The sequence below is a fragment of the Mastacembelus armatus genome, chromosome 20 (genome assembly GCF_900324485.2).
Source record: "Mastacembelus armatus chromosome 20, fMasArm1.2, whole genome shotgun sequence".
Taxonomy (NCBI): domain Eukaryota; kingdom Metazoa; phylum Chordata; class Actinopteri; order Synbranchiformes; family Mastacembelidae; genus Mastacembelus; species Mastacembelus armatus.
The window spans coordinates 12,133,520-12,158,784 of NC_046652.1; the positions used below are offsets into that span (position 1 = coordinate 12,133,520).

A 25,265-nucleotide genomic window follows, 5' to 3' on the forward strand; every position below is an offset into this window, starting at 1 on the left:
GTGAAGAGACGTGTGCAAGCAGGTTGGAACAGGTGGAGGAAAGTGTCAGGTGTGATGTGTGACAAAAGAGTGTCAGCAAGAATGAAAGGAAAGGTGGACAAGACAGTGATGAGAGCAGCAATGTTGTCTGGTTTAGAGAGAGTGGCACTGAGAAAAAGACAGGAGGCAGAGCTGGAGGCAGCAGAGCTGAAGATGTTGAGGTTCTCTCTGGGAGTGACGAGGATGGATAGGATCAGGAATGAGGACATCAGAGGGACAGCTCATGTTAGATGTTTTGGAGAAAAAGCCAGGGAAGCCAGATTGAGATGGTTTGGACATGTTCAGAGAAGGTAGTCATATTTCATATTTTACAGCATGAAATAATAAACTGGAAAGCTTTTCCTTTAAATGACACCAAGGTCATCAATATAATCCTTAAAATGTAAAGACAACAGCTGGTTTAATTTGGGAATGAATTGTTCGGCCGTGTGCAAAAAGGGGCGGGGTAGCTAACCGGTTAACAAAATGATGATTTTGGATTTCTGTCATCTCTCTGTGAAATGAAAGCATTTTGAGGTTAAATCTTTATGACACTGTGCTCTTGTGTTTTAAGGTAATTGCACTGTTGGCATTCTGCACATTATTGAGTGTCTCCGAAGGGCTGATGATGCTTATTGGCAGAAAATGCGTTAAGGCTAAGTAGATGAATATAAACTCAAAGAAAGGCTGCTGAGCAAGGCTGAAGACAGATTTAATGACAGATTTAATAGCACTGATTAAATTAAGCACTCACATTTTTAAAGGCTCTATTGACAAACAAACTGATTTATGCTATATAGGTTTTTAGGTTATCTCCTATAATAAAATCTTATAAGGTTCAGTATGCGACTATGTGTTTGGCAACAGAACCAAGATCTTTCTATTAGAGGAACTTTATTAACAAACTCATCTACTGTAAATGGAAGCTTAACTTTAAATGTCACATCAAACTAATCAAAAACCAGCGCCACAGCCATGTTTGCTGAAATCAATATTCTCCAGTCCTATTGTGACTTTTAAGACCTTTGACTATTTCACATATAGTGAAGAATAAAGACATCACTCATAACTGCAGTCATCAGTCCAAAGATGATGGATCGGATAAAGTGATAAAGCAGGTTCAGTCATTTTTGGAGATTGTGTAATAGCTCACAGACACATACTGTCAAAATTCACTTGTATGAAGAAACACTGCAGCAATAGCTTAAAAGGTAACACTCTACTTACAAGTGCATGGAAGTTACCCAAGCTCTGAAATGTTCAGAGTGACTACCAGCCAAAAATATATTTACTTTAAGACATGAAAAGCAAGCAATTTATCGCTTTTTAAAAAAGTTTTACTTACTATATTGAGCAAAAAGACTTTGTTAGTTCTTAAATCAATTAATGATGTCTGGCAACAGATATATATCAAATCTACCTTTTCTAACCTAAACCTAAGCATCTGTCTCTCTTGGATCTGTGAGTATAGTATATAGTGTATATTAATAAACAAGAAACATAATGTTACGCTAGGAAGCGATGTCTTTCATGGTACCTAACAAAAGAAACAGTGAGAGAGAAGACAACAATGTCAAATGCATAGATACACTCCACTAATAGTCATCACTTACTCTGTCACCCTGTTTTGGCAATAAACCGCAACTATTAGGAAATCAGTGCCAAACCTTAAACATTAGTGATGAAGTGTGATTGCTCCATAAACTGGAACAAGAACAAGACAAGTGTAACACCTGACACATGAGGGTTTTTTTCCTTCTTTAGGAGAACGACACTCAGAACTATGTCTGCATGTCAATATTTACAATGACAATGCAAGTATGATGGTGTTTGGCAGGTGTAATGTTTACCTTGTTCATAACCATCTTATTTTATGACATTTACTACTTGACAGAAAACACAGTAGATTGTTTTGCAAATATTGCTCAAGTGGAAAACTACCAGTACACAGCTCATAGACATTCTGCATAGCATTAGCTTTGCCTTATGGACATCCAGAGCATTATAATTACACTAAATCAGACAGAGTTGATGAAAGTAGCTATAGTTTGAAATAGTAAGGAGATGTTTAAACCATATCTGTCACAGTTTTCTGTTCAATCTACAAAATAACGTGTTACCTTCACCATAATACTTAAAGCTAATGTTCACAGATTTGCCATGTAAATTCAGTTCATATCATAATTTAATGTGCCCAGTAACATAAATAACATTTATTTCTTCCACCAACCCACAGCGCCATGTTTCAAAGAACAATGTGTACTCTGTGTGTGGACATTCTTAATAACACCATAATGAGAGACATGTGGATCTACTCTTTGCATCAGGAGGCTGGAGAAAACATCTCCTCTGTCCGTTAATGTCACTGTGGGTTGGTAAGGAGCTCTGTTAGTCGGTCTATGAAGACCATCCTCTCTAAAACATGTCAACTTAGTGGATGGTACACATTACTTTGCACAATGTGGCACATTTTGGGTAAAGAGCATTAAACATCACAATTTTGGAGCCATTTGTTGCAAATTAACCTTCTACATGGACAATGGTGAGTTTTACTTCTACATTTTACAAATTATCTATGTATCTGTTTATTATCATGATTGTTATATATGCAAACCTCTGTAATGTCAGAAATGTATTTGTTGAAATGTTTGTTTCATTGTTTCTTATGGTGTTTGAAAAACTTTCAGGTTTGATAACTGTGGACAAAAAAAAAGAAACAATATAAAAACTGGGACAAGATGATGGTCCAGGATCCCACCATAATCTCTAAAAAATCCGTAATACTCATCATGAAAATATGTAAGTACTTCCTCCTGATATTTGCACATTTTTTTTCCTTTATCTCTGTTTTGTTTTTGAACCGCTCTGCCCAAATTAAGACATTGATCATCTTTTTTTCTATCTTGAATATATTTCACAGGGTGTACTATGCTTCTGTTCTGCCCCAGTCAACTGAGCGCACAGCTTGGAACAACCCCAAACATTAAACACATTGTGGTTGGGAGGTGTTACAGCTACATCACCCTAGTTAACCCCAGCTTAAGGTAATGGATTGTAGTTTTGTGTTTTATGCTCATTTCAAAAGATTTTTGAAACTGGAACTCAGTTTGCAAATTAGAGAATTTTTACACCAGACAACTACTTAAACCTCAAAAACGTGAAATGCTTGATATCATCCCAAAGCCAGAATGCAGATAAATGTTGGCTCACTTCAGCAAGCCCACGTTTCATTTAATTTTGAATTTTTTTTTCTTTTATGGGCATTTGTGGAAAAAGAGAAAATAAGCCACTGTGGAACAAGGCGGTGCTAATTTGCTTTGTAGAAAAAGACAATATATTATATGTGAAGGTTTTTCTTAAGTTTGCACAACTTAATTTGTAACTGTAAAGTTCAGTGGCATTTGCTTAATATGCATTTCAAGAGAGATTATATATACTATTTTATGTGTATTTGCAGTATAGTTTGTTTATCACAAAGTATATTTTGTAGAATTAGTGTTCAAACTTTCCATGTACATTAATTTTAAAAAAATCAAACAATTTTATGAGGTTTTCATACTGTTTTCACTTCAATGTGGCCTTAAATTTAGTAAAGCAAATATTTTTTACTTGTTGAAGTGTTGAAACCCAAGAGTTGGAGCTCACTCAGAAGTTGAATGTCAACAATTCATTAAAAACAGAATTTACATTATGTGTATTTTTTTTTTTTTTTTACATACAGATATGACTGTGAGGAGATCTGGAGACAGTTTGAGGAGGCAGTTGTCCATCAGAACTCTTGTAATGTTACAGTAGAGGATTATCATCAGATGTTTTATGCGATGCCACAAACTTGGCCTTGTGACAGGGTGAGCAAAACGACAGGATGTGTATTCATCTTAAGATAATTCCTAAGTGATTGGAAAATGTTTGACTCTGGCTTTATTTTTCCCTTAATTCTCCTCAGTTCCTCTTCTGGAGTAAAACCAGGACACTGATGCACAGCTATGCAGCTGTTGTACGTCACCTCTGGACACTAGAGGACACACTGGTTGGCTACATGTTCAATGACCTTATCTGGTGTGGCCAGGAAGAAGACTCTGGTAGCTCTTAAAATTTAAACATAATATCTAAGGCAGATCCAACAGTAACTCAGTGGTTTCCAACATCTATGGATTTTGACCTTAAAGTAAAACAGTTTGCATCAACCTATAAGAATCTACACTTGTTTTGCCTACTGTTCATTCATTCACTGTTAAAGCAAAGTAAACACACATTTGAATTTGACACAGGTTTTGATTTTAGCTCATGCCCAGAGTGGTCAGCATGCAGAAATCACCCAGTGTATTCCCTGTGGAGGCAAGCCTCACAGAATGTGAGTCCAATGTCCAAAGTGTAGCAATATTTCACCTACACCGCTGTTTATCATTTAAATGCAAAAAAGTGTTACTAAATCCGCAATGACATATTACCCCCATGTGACTTTCTTCATGATTTTGTTAGTTTGCAGAAATGGCATGTGGGAACATAACTGTTTTACTGAATGGATCCATTGTTAATGCCTTCAACAGAAAAAGGTAAAAACGATAATTAATTGAAGTCATTTTGTTATTTATTAGCACTGAGCCTGGATTCATTTAAGTTTTTTTTTGTATTCTTGCAGCATGTTTGGAAGTGTTGAACTGGACAGCCTGAATCCACACAGACTGGATTATGTCAACATTAAGGTGGTGACCAATCTGGAGGGACCAAAAATGTAAGAACAACAGTCCATCTGAAATTAAATTGCATTTTTTGTCTGCTACAGCATCTATGTCTGCTCCAAAAATCATGTCCTGTGTCCAACAGAAAAAAAAAACACTTCTGATATTTTCATTAAGAATCCAAATGGCAGGAATTGCATGAATCTGTCAAATGTCCATCTACCATAGGCAGATGGTCCTTCTAATAAACAGCCAAAGAACAACATGCAACATAACCAAGAGCCACATGCTTTGAATTTAAATGAGGCTTCTTGCTTAAGTCTCCTTCTTACATAATCCCCTTTTGAACTGTCTCAACCAGTGAATCAAGGCAGCCCCACACAGACCCATTCAAGAGCCCAGGATAGCAGCTGTGCACTGCTTTACTGTATTGGTGGTGATCTAGACATGCATTTGCAAAACAGGAAGTCAGTCTTTTCCCTGGTAAAACCTAAAATCTTAATCTAAAAACATGTACAATTAAATTTTACCTTGGTGTCTCCAAGTGAATTCAGTGGGCTCAACCATCTCCTAGCATAGTGATTCTTTCTAGTGGGTGTTTGCCACCATGTTTGTGTAAAAAGTGTATTCAAACTGTTCACCAATTCTTATCTACAGAGAATCATGTAGTCGAGGATCCATTGTAGACCTGATCCAAATCCTCCAGTCCAGAGGTTTCCGCTGGACCTGCACAGACAATGACCAGTAAGTGCCATCTCTAAAAGTGTGAAATTTGATACAGATGTTGTTTGTGACTTTGTAATGAACTTCCTGTGAACACAGCCTGGAGTAACAGAAATTGTTTCTCCTTAGGACCCTGAGGATCCTTCAGTGTGTTCAGGATCCCAAACAGTCCTTCTGCCAAACAGGTGCAAACAGCTTTCTGCACAGAGAAGTTCCTACAGCCAAGTAAATCATCTGAGGAGTTACCATGTAGTTTGATATGTTAAACAAAGTTTTAATGTAAGTCCACATTGTAAATAAAGCATCTGATACTAAACACAACAGTATCATTTCTAAATAGATACATTTTAGGTACTAATAATAAAGAAATAGTCATAATGTGGAGCTAGTTTTAGCAAAGGAGAACTAACATTTCAAGGAGCTGGAGGAATCTGGGGATAAATGGCTAACAGCACATCATCACCCATGGGACTAATAAACAGCTTTGTCTTGTCATAACTGACACTCCTGTTTGTTCTGCTGTCTGTTTTTATTGGACCAACAGTCACAGAAGGTCCTGAACACAGTGTGTTAGCAGAAAAAGTTGCAATGAACTGAAATATAATTTTATACTGTGAATAATCTGGTCCAAGTTAATTCTTGTTTCTGTTTGGTTTAATTTCACAACTGGATCAGTAACGTTTTGGTCTTCAGTGTGTTTGGTTTCCATCAACACAAACCCTCAGACTTTACCACAGCCATTCAGAAATGCAGTGTGTGATTTTGAGTTTGATTTGAAGTTACTGTAACATAATAAGAGCAATAAACAGCTACTAATTATTTTTTTCCCTTCATAATTACACATCCTGCAACACAGAGATGCAGAACCTGTTTATTCAAACAGTCAAAGGTCTGTGATATTTTTCAACCTGCTCGCTATCAATGGATATTCCATGACCATCTATTTATGGCCCACAGCTCTTTCAGCAGCTGATTAGTATTTTATGCATCAATGCAATTTGCATGAATCTGTTGAATCTCCATCTACCATAGTCAGATGGTCACACTAATAAACAGCAAAAGAACAACATGCAACACAACATAAGAGCCACATGCTTTGACTTTCTTGCTTAAGTCTCCTTCTGACATAATCCCCCTTTGGGACTGTCTCAAGCATAGAATTAAGGTAGACTGTGTTAAACGTGTCCGGTGGTTAACTACCGACTAGGTTCCTGAGGAAAGTCTTTGTTGGGGTGGGAGAGGTAACTAGTCTTCTGCAAGCTCACGACTCCTCTAATTTTCAAAACTCCTATTTTATATAATCTACTTTTTAGTTTTTGCCAGGAAAGGTTAACCTGACATTAGCTAGCCCTTTTTTAAGATTCTAAAGTGGGATTTCTAACCTTTAAGAATTGCATGAAACCCTGATGAACTAGTTAAATCAACTTATGTTGATCTAATTAGGTCTTTGTTTAACTCTAGCTTTATTCCCTGTAAGTTTTTCTGGGCTCTTTTGCTTTTATTTCCCTGGATCTTGGACTGGTTCATACTAGTTTTTACACTTATGACCTTCTGGATGACAGTTTCTACATGCCATGTGCAGCCTGACACCCGCTCACAATGTGCATGCAAGCTCAGCCAAATATAACTATGTTCGTGTTACTTCGTGTGGTTTGCACAAAGCAGTAAAAGGTTTCCAGTACATTTTAAACTTGAACTTAAAGCCTCTGTTCAGTGCGATAGAAACCTTGAACTGCAATACCTGATCAGTTTCAACTTTTCTATTCAACTAATTTCTTCTTTCCTATCAGTAGATTTTCAGTGAGATTTTTAATCAGCATTCAACTCAATATCCTACTCTTAATATCCTTAAGATGTAAAGAATCCACACATCAATACTTTAACTTCACCTCTTTCAACAACTGTTATTATGGTTTTGTGATTTACTAAATGTAGATCAACTATTCTGTATGGATAACTGCTCATATTTTGTTTATTTACTGATGTGTTATTTTTATTTGACCTTATTTATAAAAATCACTGATATAGTCCATCTTATACAGATGTCCACTTCATTTCAAGGGCTGGATTACAAGTTAAATAACCTTTATTGGCCATAACTGTAGATGTGTTTGTTATTTTCCACAAATCTCAGAGAATAAAACAAACATTGACATTTATTCACCATGTCTGAATTCAATGTTTATTCCTCTGATTCACCCTTTTTTTAAAATTAATATATGCACCATTTCTTATAAATATATATGTTATGTGCATGGGGGCAGCACAGAGCCCAACAACTTCAGCCTTGATGCTGTGGTGACTCTTTCTGTTTACATGAACCTCTTGATTTTTTTTCAACTGTGCAGGACTGTGGCACAATATGAGGTTTTGGGAGTGTTGTTTGAGTGACTATTGCTGATGGCAGTTTGTCATCAGTGCTTCACTGTTGCATTTTCCTAATTGCCAAATATCTCTGAGCTGTGTTGACTTTCATTTCTGACGTTGTGACATGTTTGCGCTGCGGAGCAGATAAGATTACATAAATCAGTAAACAGTAACGAACATATTTCTCCTTCTTCATTTTTCTGACATTTAAATTTCGTATAGGAGCTTCTCTTTGTACTGGTAATGTTAATGGACCCCTGAGTCCCACATATGTATGAGGGCTCCTGTGTGATCCTCTGGCCGCACTACGCCACCCCCATAAATAAATAGACGCCCTGCGTAAGCGACGTTATCAGACTGTCTTACAGCCAGATGTCCTGCAGAGGTGTTTATTTTTAAGATATGGAGCAAATGCAGCACGGAGCGTCTCCTTCTAGGAGACGGAGGAAACGCTGCGCCCTTTTGAGCGTCGCCATCGTCTTATTTGTGATTGCTGTCCTCGCCATAGTGCTGGGACTGACGCTGCGGCAGAAAACAAACACATTTAAAACGACTTTTATCGCGAGGTGTGAGCGGTTCAAAGGGTAAGCGTTATTATTCTAACATGGTATTGCACAGAAAATCGTGTAGGCCTATACAGAATAAATGAGAGGGAATAATTCATGCGTTTTTGTACATGTTCCATACGTGTTGCATTTGACGTCTGCACTTTGCACTTTAGTCTACCTGTAGTTAAAATTAAAAAAGTCTACAGTCTAATACACTGCAATAAACATTCGCTTCCTGCTGATAATGTTCAGTGTTTTTTTTACTGACAGTGATTCAGGAAGGTGCTGACTGAACTTTACAGTCATTTTTGGAGGCTGGAGTTTGCGCTCCTGACTGTTGAACTGCGTTGCGATATAGCAGGTTCCTGACAGGTGTTATAATTTACACCGTTTCTTCATTTCTAACCGCAGCTCAGTAACACCACAAACTACAGCCTCCAGAATGATCATGAAGTTGAGCCAACGCCTTAAACAGTTTCAGTTCATCTTATAGCTGAACTGTATCAATATCAGACTGCATAATGCCCAAAGTGCAGTTTGGTGATGGAAGTTGTAATAGTGTGCATGTGTGCTTATACAATCTTGGCAAGGACCAATGAAACATAAAATTAAAAAGCAGAAGTGGTATAATAATACCTGCTTCTCCAAGTAGTTAGTTAATCTTATGTGAATTTATAATATCAGTTACACATTTTCTAAATGACATAGGCATAGGCCATATAGGCAGCCACCGTCTGCTGGAGCAGCCACCATAAGAGGAGGAAGAAATAGTGCAGCCCGTACATTGTCAACACCTGACAGGAGTCTGTAAATACAGTGTGGAAGGATTCAAGCCTTTGCACCTATCTGACTAAGTATTTGTGCACATATTAGCTTATGAGCAACCAGGTTGTATGTTACATGCAAACATTAGGCAATAATATGATTCATACTGTTATAAATTATCACCTGGATATGGATTTAAAAAGTGTTATTGGTTTCGTGATTATGTTTTGTTCTAAAAGTGTGTTTGATAAATAAATGTACCCATTCCCTGTATTTTATTAGAGATGTGAATTGCATGTAAAAATATGATCAAGGCGCATTAATATACATCAGGTGCCCCTTTCTTGTCTTTGCCTCTAACAGGTCACCACTGAGATTAATCCATATTACTGACACTAAGCGTAAGAGTCATTCTGATTTACTTATTTAAATTTAATTCTTTTTTTTCAGCTATGACTGTGAAAACATATGGGTTGCATTTGAACAAGCCTATGTCGGGCAGGACGCCTGTAATGTTCCCATGGAAGCTTACGACCATCTCGTGACCAACATGGGCCTCTTCAAACCGGCATGCAACAGAGTAAATATAAATCTTCACCTCTATTCTAGTCTGAGCAGATGTCTGTCATAAAGAAGAATAATTTGTATAATTTGTGATAGTAATGTGATATCAATGGTATTTTGTTGTTAGATGATGTTCTGGAGCAAAACAAAGGATGTGGTCCACGATTTCACTAAGAAGAGGGATTGTTTCCTCACACTGGAGGACACAATACTGGGATCAGTGCTGGATTCTTTGACCTGGTGTGGAAAGGAGGGCAGCAGTGGTAGGACTCTTTAGACAGTACACATTAATAATTTGGGTAATGCACAGTTCAGTTTTATTTATTTATTTATTTTGCAAAACACGACAAACTAGCTTTAACAATAAATGATACATAAAGAAATGTCCTGTGATGGACTGGTGACCTGTCCAGGGTGGACCCCTGCCTTCCACCCGAGAGAGAGCTGGGATAGGCTCCAGCAGATCCCCGTGACCCTGAGCCAGGAAAAGCGGGTATAGAAGATGGATGGATAAAGAAATGTAGCAGCAGTCATTTAACTATATAGGTCTATCTAAAACCAATCGTCAATGCTCCAGTGATCAATTCTAATTCGTTTATTGGCTTTTAAACAAAAGATCATCCATGCTATTTATATGTGCTACAAAATGATAGTTACAGTTACTATCACAGTGACTGTGTAGCCTTGGAACAGTCCCCAGCCTCACCCAAACTGCCTGAGGAATGAAGAAGGAAGGACATTAAAATCTAGGCACATAGGGGGAGAAATTCAGAGGAAGAAACCTTTATACAGGGAAAACCTGAAAGACCAATGAAGAACTGTTCGTAACGCTAACTCATTGCACAGATCACAATTAGACCATCTACACACCCTGACAAAAGTCTTGTCGCCTACCCAAGTTGTAGGAACAACAAATAATAACTTGACTTCGAGTTGATCATTTTGAATCAGAAGTGGCTTATATGAAAGGCAAAGGCCTTTCATATAAGATTTTAGATTACGCTTATTTTACCAAAATAAAATCTTATCATGCCGTGATTTTTAATTATTTAATTAGGACAGAAAGGTCAGACTTTGATTAGACAAAAGTCTTGTCACATCTTTAAAGGATTCAACCAGAAGAAGAACCCCAGCACACCCAATCTTCATTTGAAATGCATCCTGACCTGACAGCCTGCCAAAGATTCAATCACAGACCAAAGTGCTGATCATCAAGTGCCTGAAAACCAGGTGGCAGACATCTTTAATGTATCAAAAAGTCAAGTCGAGAGGCCCAGGTCAGGCAGACCCTGTAAGACAACTGTTTGAGAGGACCGTTTGTTGGTGCCGCAGTCCAGGGCCAGCCCTTTTTCAACTGCAGCAGAGCTACAGAACAACTAGTCACCAGAAACCCCTGTATCTACAAGAACAGTTTGTCGAATTCTCTCACACAGTGGTCTCAGTGGAGGAAATTGGTGCTCAGAAACCAGCATTGCACAGAAGACAACTAAAAAATCGTGTTGCATTTGCCAAGGCCCACAGCTTGCAGGAAGGATGGACTGTGGAAAAGTGGCAGAAGATTGATTTTTCTGATGAATCATCTATTGAACTGCATCCCAATCGTCGCAAATACTGCAGAAGACCTATTGGAACCCGCATGGACCCAAGATTCACACAGAAAACAGTCAAGTTCGGTGGAGGAAAAATCATGGTTTGGGGTTACATTCAGTATGGGGGCATGCGAGAGATCTGCAGAGTGGATGGCAACATCAACAGCCTGAGGTATCAAGACATTCTTGCTGCCCATTACATTCCAAACCACAGGAGAGGGCAAATTCTTCAGCAGGATGGCGCTCCTTCTCATACTTCAGCCTCCACATCAAAATTCCTGAAAGCAAAGAAGGTCAAGGTGCTCCAGGATTGGCCAGCCCAGTCACCAGACATGAACATTATTGAGCATGTCTGGGGTAAGATGAAGGAGGAGGCATTGAAGATGAAACCAAAGAATCTTGATGAACTCTGGGAGTCCTGCAAGAATGCTTTCTTTGCCAGTCCAGATGACTTTATTAATAAGTTATTTGAGTCATTGCCGAGGCGTATGGATGCAGTCCTCATGGGAGTCATACACAATATTAAGTCTTTTTCCACTGCACCATGACTTTATGTTCTGTACTGTACATTATTTCTGTTAAGTGACAAGACTTTTGTCTAATCAAAGTCTGACCTTTCTGTCCTAATTAAATAATTAAAAATCACGGCATGATAAGATTTTATTTTGGTAAAATAAGCGTAATCTAGAGGCCTTTGCCTTTTGTCAGGGTGTGTAGATGCATGAAACGACAGGTCCTCAGAAGTGTTGGTGGAACGTTCCTAGAGTCTAGTACACTGAGTTTTCTGTTCATGGCATCATCCCAGTGTAAAGTATATGGAGTGAGTGGGAGCAGCAGTTGGAAACACTGAAGTGAATACATAGCACAATGCAACATGTGTCACAAAAGCAAGATAGCAGATTTCGTATTTGTGATGTTCTTGTTTCACTTCTGCACAGTGGCCAGATGTGGCAACGCATCATCAATCTTTATATGCGGTCTGTGCATTGGGCTAAAGAAAAGGGATGTAAGCTCTTTTAATAGACTGATTTTTTTTTTATTTCATATAGAGTATACACAGGCAGGTTTCCAGAGACTTACTTTCAAATGGTTAGTTTGGCATTTTGAAAAATACAAGGCTGGAACATCCCAAGAAACAGTCTGACACATGATTCCAATGTGCTGTGTTCACATGGATGCTCAAACAACAAAGTACTACTGCTGCCAACAGGATATCGGATCAACCAATCAGTGTGTAGGACGCGTAACTCTCCACAACACATACTTTATATTTAGGAGGGGTGCACGTTTGACTGTCTGCAACCAGCACCTACCTACGTTTACCCATAAACCCCTTTTTTCAGCATAGGTACAACTCTAAATTAAATTAAAGCTAGTGTTATAGATCTGCCCAGGTATCTCCTGGCAAGAATCAGGCCTATTTTTTGAAAATACTAAGCTATTTTAACTCGGTGTTTCATTAATTGTGGGTTTCTTTTTTTCTTTTACTTTTTGGTTTGTTTAATTCCACAGTGTGGAAATGTGTCTTTGGGCTTCGGTTTTATGTCATCAGCTCATTAAAAGCCACTACTGAAATATTTTATCTGTGTGTATTGTAGATACGTTCACTACTGGCTGCCCAGAATGGAATTACTGCGAGAACAACCCTGTTCGCTCATTTTGGAAATCAGCCTCAAGTGCTGTAAGTTATCATCAAGACATCATTTGTTTTTGACCAAAAAAAAAAAAAAAAAAGTTCTGGGATCAGATAGTGGTCAAAATAAGGTGTAACAAATCCCTTCTGTATACAGGCGATTAAGATGGAAGGGAGAAAAGAAAAATGTCACTCTGCCTGGTTTTTCATCAATGAAGCTTTGTCCTGGGAGTCTCACTGCATAGCTCTCTCCTGAGTAAGCAGCAACAACCCCCACGTTCAGAGGGGCCCTGTTCACATTTGCTGCTGCTAGTGTTTTCAGCAAAGTACAGCACCTAAAAGTTGATGTACTGTAAGGCAAATCTACCCTCACATTACTTTAGAAAAAATTCAATTCCTCAATAATACAGCAAGACAAGCTATCAAAGTCTTAATAGTAAATGGTAAAACAAGAGCACAGGAGGTGTTAGACTAGCTGTACACTGACAATAAAAGTCAAAACTTCCACAGAAATACAGATACATGTAAAAAGATTCTGCTATGCTGCAGCTGTAGTGAACTGATGTTTCACAGATACTGACCTTTCCTACTTCTGTATAAATGCAACTGATTCTGAACTGAAGTTGTTGCTTTAAAAGTCCTTAAAAAATACATATAGTGGAACTATAGTGGAAAACAAGATGTTCAGCTGTTGAAGGTTTTCCTTAATGGTCCTGTAGGATCTCTAAGTAAAGGAATGATTTTTTTTAACAAATGAACTACTGTGGCAAATCAGTTCATGTTGACTGACATTGTATTATCCAAGAATGCTGCACACAGTTGTGACATGAAGTCACTCTGTCAGAGCATAGAGGTTACGTGGCTTGGAAAGGCCTTAGGTGGTTGTTATGCTTGGAATGTGGTGTTGCTAACCTATTTCTTATCTCCTGAGATTAGCAGGAAACTGAATTGGTAAATCAAGTATATACTGTACCCCATATACACTGAAACATAAATGTGCATGTAGTAAAAGTAATAAAACTTGTTACCCAGCAAACTAAAACTCTAACAGTAAATTGTGGCAGAAAAGGGGGGATGGAGAAGTGAAACATAGCACTTCTTGACCATCTTGGCAGGAAAGGAAGGTGAGATGATAAATCAGGCACAGCTGTGAGCTGGGGGAAGGGGAAAAAACATGAAGAATAGTAAGCGTGTCTGACAGAAAAGATATAACCTATATTCTCATTCAGTTTCTCGACCTCTAACCTCAAAAAAAAAAAAGTAATGCCGTGTACAAAATAAAGAGTTGCAGCTGTTCCAAGAGCTGGATTTGCTGCACTGAGAGTATCTTGGCTCCTTGTTTGAGTTGAGTGAATAAGGGACATCTCATTCTAATCAGTTTAGTTTTTTGTTGCTTTAATGAACAGCAATATTGAACACAGTGAAGTGCTGTGTGTTTGATTAACAAGTGTATAATTTATTTGATTACTTTGAATTTTGCATGATTGTTATTTCGTTTATTTACAAAAAGCAAATGTTTAATGAAATTGAAATGATGGCTTGTTTTATTTTGAACAGGATGTTCAAGGTTAGCATAGGCATAAGGTTGCTTATATCTAGCTACTGCATGCTTCGTCAAGTTTCTTCAAAATCCAGTTTGTTTAAACAAGATGAAAAAGAGGGTAATACAAGAATCATCTTTCTTTGTGTCTGTAGTTTGCAGATGTGGCTTGTGGTAATGTCACAGCTATGTTAAATGGGTCCATCCCCACACCTTTCCATCCTGCAAGGTAAGTTTCTCTGCACTTAATGTTCCAAACATTTTGACCGATGCACTAACTCTTTATATACATCTCATTCATGTGTCATGTTTGCATTATAATCTAGTAACCAGAGGCCAAGGAAGCCAACAACACACAACACTAATATGTATAACAATTTTTATTTTTATCATTATATTTCCATGCATTGCTTAGTTATTTAAATGTCAGAAAATTATATTATATGATATAAAATTATATTGTTTTAGCCATAATCTTATAAAACCTTATGCATAATATTTCTTATCTAAGGAAGACTATACGGATACTGAATTTCACAGGAATCAGACCACTGTAGGTTGTCATACCAAAAGTGCTCAGTTTTATGAATAATGTAGTTTGTTCTATATAACAATGTCTATTGTTAATGTGCCATTTTCTGTTTATATGTCCCCACACCGTATTCTAATGTCTCACTTTACGATGCCTATTTAGGCAACAGTAAAAATTTGTGTTTCTTTGCAAGCCTATAAAATTGTCTTGTGGATTATAGTCAGTATTTTATCAGTGGTTTTCTATAAAATTGGAAGTCAACAATAATCTTGTCATCTGTGAGTTCCACTGGGATTTATTTCTACTGAAATAGAAAGGTGCTCTGCAGGAGGAGAATAAATCTCTGAGATCACCACAGCACTTTAGGAGCAATTTAGAACAAAGTGAAGTGCACTGCTGAATAGAAACAAGAAAAACTGAAATTAAAGGATGGCAGCACTAGTTCTAGTATGTTAGTGGCTCCATGTGGTTGGTTTGACAGTTGTTTTGATGTTCAATAATTAAACTTTGAAGAAATGTATAAATAACTATATGGTTAAGAGTTAAGGTAGTTGTAGTTTTTTATATCAAATTAAATCACATTCTGTACATTTTTTTTCTTCATCTCTCCTCTCATGTTTTGTTGTTTGCACCTTTAGGCTCATTGGCCTCTTTTACACGCCACAACCTATGAACTTCTACTCAAAAACTTCACTGATGTTTATTTATAGTGATGTTGATTTAATAATATTGGTGGTCTTTTATTTTTGCTCTTAGTATTTTTGGGAGCATCGAGGTAAAAAGGTTAAACTCTACAAGGACGAGAAGCCTGAATGTCGTTTTGGTCACACAGAAGAACATGTTGTAAGATTCTACCCTAATACACAAAACCTATGCAACACAATTGTATTTACCCATGAGGTAAATATATTATTATTCTGGTTAATTCTATTGCCATGGTTCATTTTTGGTTCACATAAATTTGCACAAAGGCAGACTTAAGACACCCTTACATTGTGCAGTTTTGGGCTGGCTGAGATGTAAGTTGACCATTGTAAGCAGTAAAACCTCAGATATCACCAACAGAAAAAAGGTGGTTAATGATCTACAATTCACCAAACATTCATTGCATAATATAATATGCCTCAAACTGATTTTGCACAGTGTGACAAAGACTGAGCTGAAGATTTTATTAGTACAGGTAAAGTGTGGGATGCAGTAATATTACACAGTCTAAAGGTGCCTTTATACAAAGATTTTATCCTAAATGTTCTGTTTTCATCTTCAGGACAAACTGTACAAATGCATCTTTAAAAGAACTAGAGAAAGCGCTGGATGAAGGAATTAAGTACAACTGCAAGGAAGTCACTGAGTAAGGACAGAATCAAAGTACAGTTGGTGATTACGTGTATTTTTCTGTCTTGCCTCTGTAGATAAAGCTCTTGTTATACTCTCACTGCAGATCTCAGATACAGGACTGCAGCTCTAATGAAGATATACCATGTGGAGCCTGTTGGTGAAGATTTTAGACCATGGTGTCAAACAAGACACAACAACATTGAGACAGATGTTAAAAAATATATATTTGTCTGTGTCTGTGTGTGTGTGTGTGTGTGTGTGTTATATCTTTGTAAATCAGATTACATTATTTCATAAACTTGTTGGCGAGTTTGACAAAAATACATATTTCTTACACAAATGTCATTATTAATGTTTTATAATATAACCACAAGACTCGCAGTGTGTGAAGGGAGATCTTTTTATCAACTCTACATGAGCTGTAACAAAGTGTCATACACTGTCTGGTAAAATACCAGTGTTTCTATCTAATTACTGTATAGTCAACTCAATAGCTTTAAATAAAAATAAATAATAAATTAAAGGTTTGGAATTTGTCTTCTGGGTTTTAAATTGACTTTGTGCACCAACATAAAATCTAGTGTTTCTTTTCTGTGACCTCTGGTGAACATGATGGCTGAAAATAACGTCTATACCATCATATTATGTCTGTAGTTTGTAGATTTTGCCTGGGGAGAAGTCACAGCAAGATCTGCCGAAATCAGTTCGACATCACTTAAACACACCACACTGAGATTCCCACTGGATGAGTAGAGATAAAAGGCCTAAATAAATACCCATAAAGCCACCTGAAATCAAACTGCTCAATAATGGTTAATCCGTTAACCTGTGGAAGCCATTGCACAAAGCCTAACACATGAACATGCTCTGGCAATATTGCATTCCTAGAGGGGGGGCAATAAGAAGGTAGCATGGTGCCTTGGCTGTTAACACTCTTGCCTCACAGCAAGAAGGTTCCTGGTTAGAAACCCATCAGGGGCCTTTCTGTGTGGAGTCTGCATGTTCTCCCTGTGCTTGTGTGGGTTTTCTCCAGGTACTCTGGTTTCCTCCCACAGTCCAAAAACATGTATGTCAGGTTGATTGGTGACTCTAAATTGCCCATAGGAGTGAGTGTGAGTGTGTGAGGTTGTTTGTCTCTATGTGACAAGTTAACAAGAACATACACTCATTCTATATGCAATGCTTGAAACTAAGATAAATGAATTAGAAAAGGCCACAATAGACTGTGTGGAAACAGGGTTGCAAAACAGTGGACAAGATCATCCTAACTCACAGATAATTATTACCAATAGGATTACTAAGAAACGACAGTAGTCTGCAGCATAAGAATAAATCTGCAAAGACAAAGTCATCTGTGGAACTTGATACTAACTTGAAGAATAAATTACTGCACTGCTGTACACAGCAGTGGACAGCTGCAAGGGGGATTTAGCAGAAAACCTCCCTAGCAACCAAGTATATCACTTGAGAACAGATTTACACCACTGTTGAAAGTCCCTGGATTACCATCAGATAAATTACTTATCCTCACACAACAGGGAAAGGACTGAGAGTAATTCTGAAAGAAAAAGGGTGACTCCTATTAATAATCCAGCTCCATGTCATAAGTGCTACTAACACAATGTAAAATCATCTTCATTTTATGGCTATCAAAGTGCAAATGTTGTAGTTTACAAAAATAACCCTGGTAATTTTAACATTAATATTGATAATTCTGTGATCTTTTTTGAAACTTTTGGTCTTCTGCATATGAAGGACCAACAGACAATCAAGAGCATACGCTCAATTGTGTTATTGTCCAAGTCCACGTTTCACAGTCACAGATCTTCTTTGATTAGTATCTTAGTTGATGATTGTATTTTTTGCTAAGTAAACCATTTTGGGTTTGTTGTTTGGTTAATGTGAAACTGGGACCTACTGTCGAAAGTTACATAAAGCTGTATGCAAATACACAAACCACTAAACCACTGAACCGGATAGAAAGTTTTTTTAAAAATCAAATCTGCTTTTGGTTTTACAAGGTGTAGGTGTAGGCCACAAAACGCCTTATCTTTTATGTGTGTGAATTAAGTGACAGAGAGCGGATGTTAAAGAGCGGAGTTACATGTGTGAGTGTGAATTTTCTAGAGTGAGGCTGTTGTGGCAGGAAGACCCAGCGAGCACAGTTAAAAACCTCCTCTTTCCTTTCTAATGATGTACTGCTGTGTCACACGTACCGTAAATGGGCTGTGTAGGTGCTGGAAAGAGCCGTCCGGGGTTGTCACTGCACAGGTGTTATATGAAGAAGGCCCCCTCTGTAAAACCACAACATGAGGTACTGTAATGTCAGTAAACGCAGTCCCTGTATGAGTCATTGCCACCAAAGCTCACAGTAATGATGCTTTAAAGCACTTTAAGAAAGTAACAAGTGTTTCAAGATCAGAAGAACTTATCAGTAAAACTATTACGGTAAATCTGACATTTTCCAGCATGGAAATCACTAAAATTAAACATTAAGATTAAATATCTTTTAAGGCCCATTTTAGCATGAGCCAACTTGTCTTGGCTGGTTTTGTTGATTTTTTTTTTATTGATTTTACTGACTTTTTTGCCTCTTATTGATTATTTTATTTTTTGAGATTTGTTTCACCCACAGTTTCCTGACATGATAAGAGCCTTTAAGGTGGGTTTGCGTTATTACCTGATCTTGACGACCTGGTTTTAAGGGAATTTCTGTGTTGAAATCTAGTTTAAAGTTTCAGTTTCGCCTTTACGTGTTGTTTGTGAATCAATTTTCGTTTAATCAAATTTTAACAGAGCAAACCTCAGACCAATTTTAGGGGCTTAGATTCTATAGCAGGTTCATGTGGGAATGCATTTTCCACTTAACCCATAAAATGTACATTTTGCCTGATTAGATTTGTGCATTAAATCTTGTAACTCAAGCAAGTCTCAGGGGGGAGTGAATAGCCAGCGCTCTCCATCCTCAATACCACGACTGAGGTGAGGCCTTTGAGCAAGGCACCAAATCCCTGCTCCTTGGGCATCCAAAACTATTATTGGCTGCTCCGGGTGTGTGTTCACTGCTGTGTGTGTGCACTTTGGAATGGGTTAAACGCAGAGCACAAATTCCAAGTATGGGTCATTCAAATCAAGTACAAATGTATCAAACAATGAAAAATACACAAAAATACAACGAGACTCAAACTGATCGCAAAGATGCAAAGATAAAAAAACACAACAAACATGCAAAATGACCACAGACACACAAAGTACCTGCAAACAATACAATCAGAAAGAAACATAAAACAACTAAGGAAAAATGCAAAAGGACCACAAACAAACACAAAACAACAAAATTAAACTGAAACAAGCCAATCCCAGAGATGCAAATAACAAATTAAGATCATTTAAGCACTTATCTTCTATCTAGCAGGTTGGGGTGATATCATTAAAATGGCAATATAGTGAGCAAGTTCATTATCCACCTGATCTATGAGAAGTAAAATACATAGCCTATATAAGGAAGATATACATCTATACATTATCTATACTCACTTATTCCTAACCAGGGTCACAGGGATCAGCTGGAGCCTATCCCAGCTCTCTTTGGGTGAAAGGCAGGGGTACACCCTGGACAGGTCACCAGTCCATCACAGGGCCACATAGAGACAAACAACCTCACACACTCACACTTGATTTAAACATGATTTATTTATTTCACTGAAAAATGTCGCTGGATATCCCAGAATACCCTGCACAAATATCCCCAACATCTGGTAAAATAAATGGAACTGGAAGCTCCCACTTCATCAAAAAATAATCCATGCACATAATTACAGAAAATAATAAAACCTGCTTTTCTGTCAAAGTGTCACTAGGGGCCCTCGCATTAATAATGTGGGTATGACTGCTTTAATGAAGACACTTTACAGAGCAATAATCAGAGCTGGAAAATGAAATGATTAGAAAGCAATCCACAGTGACACAGGTTTTCTACAAGAAAGAATAAATGAGTGGCCACGGGCCGAGTCCCCTGCTCTCAGTGCCGGTTACTGGAGGAGGATCGGCGGCGTATTTTCCCCTCTCCCTCTTCCCTGAAACAAGTCGGCAGTGAGTCAACAGACTGTAAGAAGATTGTGTAAGATTATAAGCCTGTGGTGATGTGTGACTTTCCCATAACCCGCCCCCTAGACTTTTTTTTTTTTTTAACATATTTTTGGATAGTTTCATCTCGATATTAGTGATTTAAAAACGTTTTCCGGCTTCTGATTGTGTGCAGCCACCGCGGAAGTTAAGGTGCAGTCAGTGCGCTGACTGAAGTTCACTCACTGCGTGAAACACACTGCAAAAAGTTCCCACTTACACAGCTCGAAGCTGTACCCAAAAACCCACCTGTTTACCTTATTGACTCTACTTTATTCTTATGCCAAATTTCACCTTATTGTTGTTGTTGTTGTTGTTGTTATTGCTATTTTGTGTCAGGCTGCATATTTTTATTCATCATTTTTGAACAGTTGGTTTTTAAAACAATGCATTAAATAGACATAATAATTCGAAACAACCAGGACATGTCAAGCTGTGAAATAATAAACAGTGAATGATGCCTCTGTTTGTCTGGCAGTTTTTTTTTTGTTTTTTTTTTTGCTTGTTTCCCATAGTTGTTGATTCATACCAAGCACGTCCTTTATTACCGCTCGGGAAGGTTGATCAACTGGTTGTACTTTCCTTTCCTTCGATAAAGTCCATCAGTGGCTGCACCGAGCCAGGGAATCCCGGCAGCTGATTGGACAATACTCAGTCCCACACGTCACCCGAGGTGTTTGGTATAAGTGAGATGCGGAGCGAGTCACAGCTTCAAACCACATCTTTAGAGAGGGACCTGCACATGTGCAGCACTCCTCAGAGTTACAGCATGGTGAGTTTGTTTCTGAGCTTTTCTCTTATACATTTTGATTTGTCTTTTACATTACAGGAAGCCTTTCTTGTCTTAATATGTGACACATGGGCTAGGGACACACCTGGATTATACATTCTAATTATATAATTATATAACTGATTGAATTTAAGTCAGTTCAATGTGCTTTACCAATACAAATTTCTCACTCAGTCTCATTAGGCTGCACCTTGTTTTATTGTGAAATTACATGTGGGAGCCTTATTTGCAGCCAGAGGTTGACATAAATTTGTGGTGTTGTGACATTTACAGCAAGATGGGCTCTTTGCATTATTAGCACAGCACGGTTCTTATTAATGCACAGTATTTGTCAGTAATTACAAATTCTCCTACGACATATTTTATATTATTATGTAGGTATTTTAATATATTCACAGCCAATACCTAATGGGAGTAATTATAGTTGTTGACAAATACATTGATACACTTAAATCCAATGGCAAAATAATCGCTTTATCACTTTTCAATCCTTTACTAAAGTAAAAGTAGAAATACCATAGTGCAAATACTCCGTTGTACATTAAACCCCTGCACTCAAAATTATACTTAAATAAAAGTTTAAAAAAGTATTAGTGTGAAAGTTATGAATTTAATACATGTTTACTAATGAATTATAATAACTGATGGAATATTCTCTTCCGTACCTTAACTTGGGTTGGGGGGCAGGGACAGTATGGACAGATCAGCAGTCAATCCCAGGCACACAGAGACACACAGAGACAGACAGACACTCACATCTATACAGACAATTTAGAGTTGTGTTTCGACTGTGGGAGGAAGCTGAAGTACCTGGAGAAAACCCGCACAGACACGGGGAAAACATGCAAACTCCACACAGAAAGATCTGAGGCTAGAACAGGATTCAAACCTGGTGCCTTCTCGCTGTGAGGGGACAGTGCTAACCACAGTACCTCTTCATTAAATTATTATAATTGTAAATGCTAAATAGGAAAACTTAAAATACAGTGTTAATGTTGAATTGAGGAAATGTCACAACATAATAAACAATGCCTGATACAAGGACCCAGAGCTGATGTTGATCAGAATTGTTAACAGACTAATCAATTAACTTTCCTATGTTTTAGGTATTACACCATGTCTTGAGATGATTTTGAAACAGCAGTTACAGAGATGATGTGTTTCTTTCATATTTTTGACAGTCTCTGCATAAACTCACAGTGGACAGATCACAGACCAGTGAAACTGCTCCCACAGACGACAAGCAAACTCGGAGACTGTATCCATCACTGCCAGATATAGACAGGTGAGGCACATCACATCATCAACTGGACATTATGCAATAATCCAGACACTTTACTGCCCTATTACTATTAATAAAATGCAAAATGGCACCAAATGTTCAGTTTTGATGTAATTTTTGGTTATGTAAATAATCTGTTTTTTAGGTTTGATGTTTATGTGCCACAGCAGGACATTGAAGGAAGGCTTCACACAGCTGCAAACTGTCACCCTGAGGGTCTGCTGGATGACACACAGGTAATGTGGCTGTATGAGATGTAACAGTGGAAGATACATCTGAGAAAATATGTATTATCATGCTGTCATCGTCTGATTCCCAGACCACAAAGAAATGACAGCATTGCTAGTGTTACTGGAAACAGCCTAAAGAAAAACTTCCAAAAATGTGTAAAAGGAAGTCAGTGGATACAGTGACATTTCCTAACTGCTGCTGGTGGATCTGGTGTACTTAAATAGTTCCTCTTTGTTCACGTTTATGCCCTGCAGTCACATGTATCAGCTGTCAACAGTGACATGAGAATGAAAGCACAGATACTTATCTTGGAGGAGCAAAGACAAGAGGTGAGCATATTTCACAACAGAGATTTACATTCCTTTATGTTTTGAGTTATTTACACCCCCCCAAAAAAAAAAAAAATGTGGACATACATTTAATACAAGATTCATGTTCTTCCTGTCTTACTCAGCTTCTTTCTATCAATGAGAAATGGGCAAGAGAGTACCAAACCATGGTGCAGTATTATAAAGAAAAGGCAAGTGGACACATTTACAGTCCAAGTCATTGTTTTATTCAGCTCACATCAATTTAAATATGTTGTTTCACAGCTATCTGCACTGTATCATGTGTCTTTTCTTTACTTAACCCTCAGGTCAGGGATTTAAAAGCATTACTGCAACAAAGCAGCAATCACTTTGAAGAGGCGTTATGTGAGGAGGGAGAAATGCACGTCACATTATATAAGAAGCCAAAATTCAACACACTCAAAAATAAAGAGAGGAAATGGGTAAGTGCAACAGGCAGATTTTAATTATAAATATATTTAAGACATGAATTGGTTTAAATCTGTAATATTTGAATAACCATCTGATCCACCTGTATTTTCTTTCACAGACTGGAGATGATGATGTCAACTCCGTGTTACTAGAGGCAGAAAAGGAGGCAAATGAGCTGCAAGCCCAGAACAAAACGCTGACCCGAAGAGGGCAGCACCAGCAGGAGGAGATAAAGCGCCTGAACAAGGTGAGGCATAAGACCAGTCGCAAAGTGAGGGAATAAAAACACACCTCCCCTCAACGCATATTAGAGTCAAGACACTTTGAGTATTTGTATCCTGCAACAAAAGTATTATAATGGTGGCATCACCTTTTCTTTACAGGCCCTGGAGGAGGTTCTTCAGACAACTCAGCCAACTGGGGATCTGTGGAAACATCAGGTCAGCTTTATTCACTATAGCTGTGCTTTTTTAAAGGAATAGCTCGACATTTTGGGGAATGCTTGCTGAGAGTTACATGAAAAGACCACAATGATACCACAATGTGAAGCTACAGGCAGGAGATAGTTAAGTTACAATAAATAATTAGTCACCTTGGAGACTAAAAGTATTTTCCCAAAAGTCTAAGCTGTTGTATTTCTTTACTGCACTCTCTACATTCCCATGTGCTAATATCATGTCCCCTTGTTGTCCATCTTTAGGCTGAGACCTACAAAGAAGACTTTTTGAAAGAGCGCAGGGACAGAGAGATGCTGATGGACAAGTATTTAGAACTGAAGAAGAGGTGCATGAAAGTTCACAATGAGCTTTGTGTCCTTAAAGCTCAGGTAATACTGTGCACACAATTTGGTGTTTACATGTTCTACTGTGTTTGCTACTGTAAATAGAGAATTTAAAAAAAACAAACATTGTTTTTACAGGTGACTTGGAACTGGCTCTCACAGCCCGTGCTCAAATGCAGCTGCAAAAATCGAGCAAAATGTCGAAACTGGGAGGTCTGCCGGGAACCACATCAAGTTAAAGGGCCGTTACACTCTTGATAACAAACTCAATGGCCTCTCACTGTTTGTGTGATAATCCTCTGCTGCACTTTATGAAAGTCTCTTGTAAGATCTTGGCCGACTGCTTGCTGCAAGTTCATCTTGAGGTAGTTTTCAGAGTAGTCATAACAAGGCCGTTTGTGTAAATTGGACCCTTTGTACAGAAGCAAGAAAAAAACTTGTGGAAACACTTTCCAAGAAGAGAGGAGGATATAAATTATCGTGCTACCCAAACACTATTGAGATGAATGTTTATGAAAGGTGCAAAATGAATGAGGGATTGCACACTTGCCAACACATATAAGTGCAAATGGAAGCCAAGGAAAAGAATAACGCCCCATAATAGTGGTCTGATTTGGCAAAATTGGGCCTTCTTTCAAGGGTTAATGCTGAAACTTAAACATACAGAGGAACACTTACATCTGGAAAGGGGAAACAAATGAAAGTCATTTGGCTTTTTATGCAGTATTTTTTATTTTACCCCAGTAGGATTGCAAAAATGTTTAGAACAGGAGTCATCATTTTAAAAATATTTATTCAGTATCTGTTCATTTGCTGCGTGATCTGTCTGAGAGGGAAAAGAATATTGGAAAGCATCTAGAGACATTTTGACTGCATATTTAAGAATGTTTGAGAGGAACTCTTGGTACATATATTTTTGTTTTTATCATAAAAATAAAGTGTTGTATGGCATATGTGATGAAATGCTTGTAGACAGGAGAGGGATTACTGGATTAC

The 25,265-nt window shown here is 37.9% G+C and overlaps 3 protein-coding genes across 3 annotated transcripts; all 3 read left to right on the forward strand.

Annotated features, from left to right (window-relative positions):
* The first annotated feature begins 2,378 nt into the window (after positions 1-2,378).
* LOC113121779 (ADP-ribosyl cyclase/cyclic ADP-ribose hydrolase 1-like) lies at positions 2,379-5,872 on the forward strand. Its single transcript, XM_026292569.1, has 10 exons — positions 2,379-2,560; positions 2,706-2,817; positions 2,939-3,062; positions 3,740-3,866; positions 3,965-4,100; positions 4,290-4,372; positions 4,501-4,574; positions 4,661-4,753; positions 5,358-5,444; positions 5,553-5,872. The coding sequence occupies exons 2-10, from the start codon at positions 2,757-2,759 to the stop codon at positions 5,650-5,652; spliced, it is 885 nt and encodes a 294-aa protein (XP_026148354.1). The 5' UTR covers positions 2,379-2,560; positions 2,706-2,756; the 3' UTR covers positions 5,653-5,872.
* A 2,240-nt stretch (positions 5,873-8,112) lies between these two features.
* LOC113121744 (ADP-ribosyl cyclase/cyclic ADP-ribose hydrolase 1-like) lies at positions 8,113-16,831 on the forward strand. The gene is made up of 8 exons (XM_026292479.1): positions 8,113-8,374; positions 9,554-9,683; positions 9,795-9,930; positions 12,855-12,937; positions 14,585-14,658; positions 15,718-15,804; positions 16,229-16,312; positions 16,403-16,831. The coding sequence occupies exons 1-8, from the start codon at positions 8,193-8,195 to the stop codon at positions 16,458-16,460; spliced, it is 834 nt and encodes a 277-aa protein (XP_026148264.1). The 5' UTR covers positions 8,113-8,192; the 3' UTR covers positions 16,461-16,831.
* Positions 16,832-21,040: 4,209 nt separating this feature from the next.
* On the forward strand, positions 21,041-25,250 carry LOC113121620 (TNFAIP3-interacting protein 1-like). The gene is made up of 10 exons (XM_026292288.1): positions 21,041-21,196; positions 22,396-22,499; positions 22,642-22,732; positions 22,982-23,056; positions 23,182-23,247; positions 23,365-23,499; positions 23,607-23,735; positions 23,872-23,928; positions 24,189-24,314; positions 24,408-25,250. The coding sequence occupies exons 1-10, from the start codon at positions 21,116-21,118 to the stop codon at positions 24,525-24,527; spliced, it is 984 nt and encodes a 327-aa protein (XP_026148073.1). The 5' UTR covers positions 21,041-21,115; the 3' UTR covers positions 24,528-25,250.
* Positions 25,251-25,265: the final 15 nt, after the last annotated feature.

Excerpts from the sequence above, each read along its gene's own strand:
- LOC113121779 (XM_026292569.1), top strand. The coding sequence starts at position 2,757 with ATGATGGTCCAGGATCCCACCATAATCTCTAAAAAATCCGTAATACTC. Across the intron at positions 4,101-4,289 it reads TGGCCAGGAAGAAGACTCTG|GTTTTGATTTTAGCTCATGC; the intron begins GTAGCTCTTAAA and ends AATTTGACACAG. Across the intron at positions 4,575-4,660 it reads AATGCCTTCAACAGAAAAAG|CATGTTTGGAAGTGTTGAAC; the intron begins GTAAAAACGATA and ends GTATTCTTGCAG.
- LOC113121744 (XM_026292479.1), top strand. The coding sequence starts at position 8,193 with ATGGAGCAAATGCAGCACGGAGCGTCTCCTTCTAGGAGACGGAGGAAA. Across the intron at positions 12,938-14,584 it reads GGAAATCAGCCTCAAGTGCT|TTTGCAGATGTGGCTTGTGG; the intron begins GTAAGTTATCAT and ends TTGTGTCTGTAG. Across the intron at positions 15,805-16,228 it reads GTCACACAGAAGAACATGTT|GACAAACTGTACAAATGCAT; the intron begins GTAAGATTCTAC and ends TTTCATCTTCAG.
- LOC113121620 (XM_026292288.1), top strand. The coding sequence starts at position 21,116 with ATGCGGAGCGAGTCACAGCTTCAAACCACATCTTTAGAGAGGGACCTG. Across the intron at positions 23,057-23,181 it reads TGGAGGAGCAAAGACAAGAG|CTTCTTTCTATCAATGAGAA; the intron begins GTGAGCATATTT and ends TGTCTTACTCAG. Across the intron at positions 24,315-24,407 it reads TTTGTGTCCTTAAAGCTCAG|GTGACTTGGAACTGGCTCTC; the intron begins GTAATACTGTGC and ends TTGTTTTTACAG.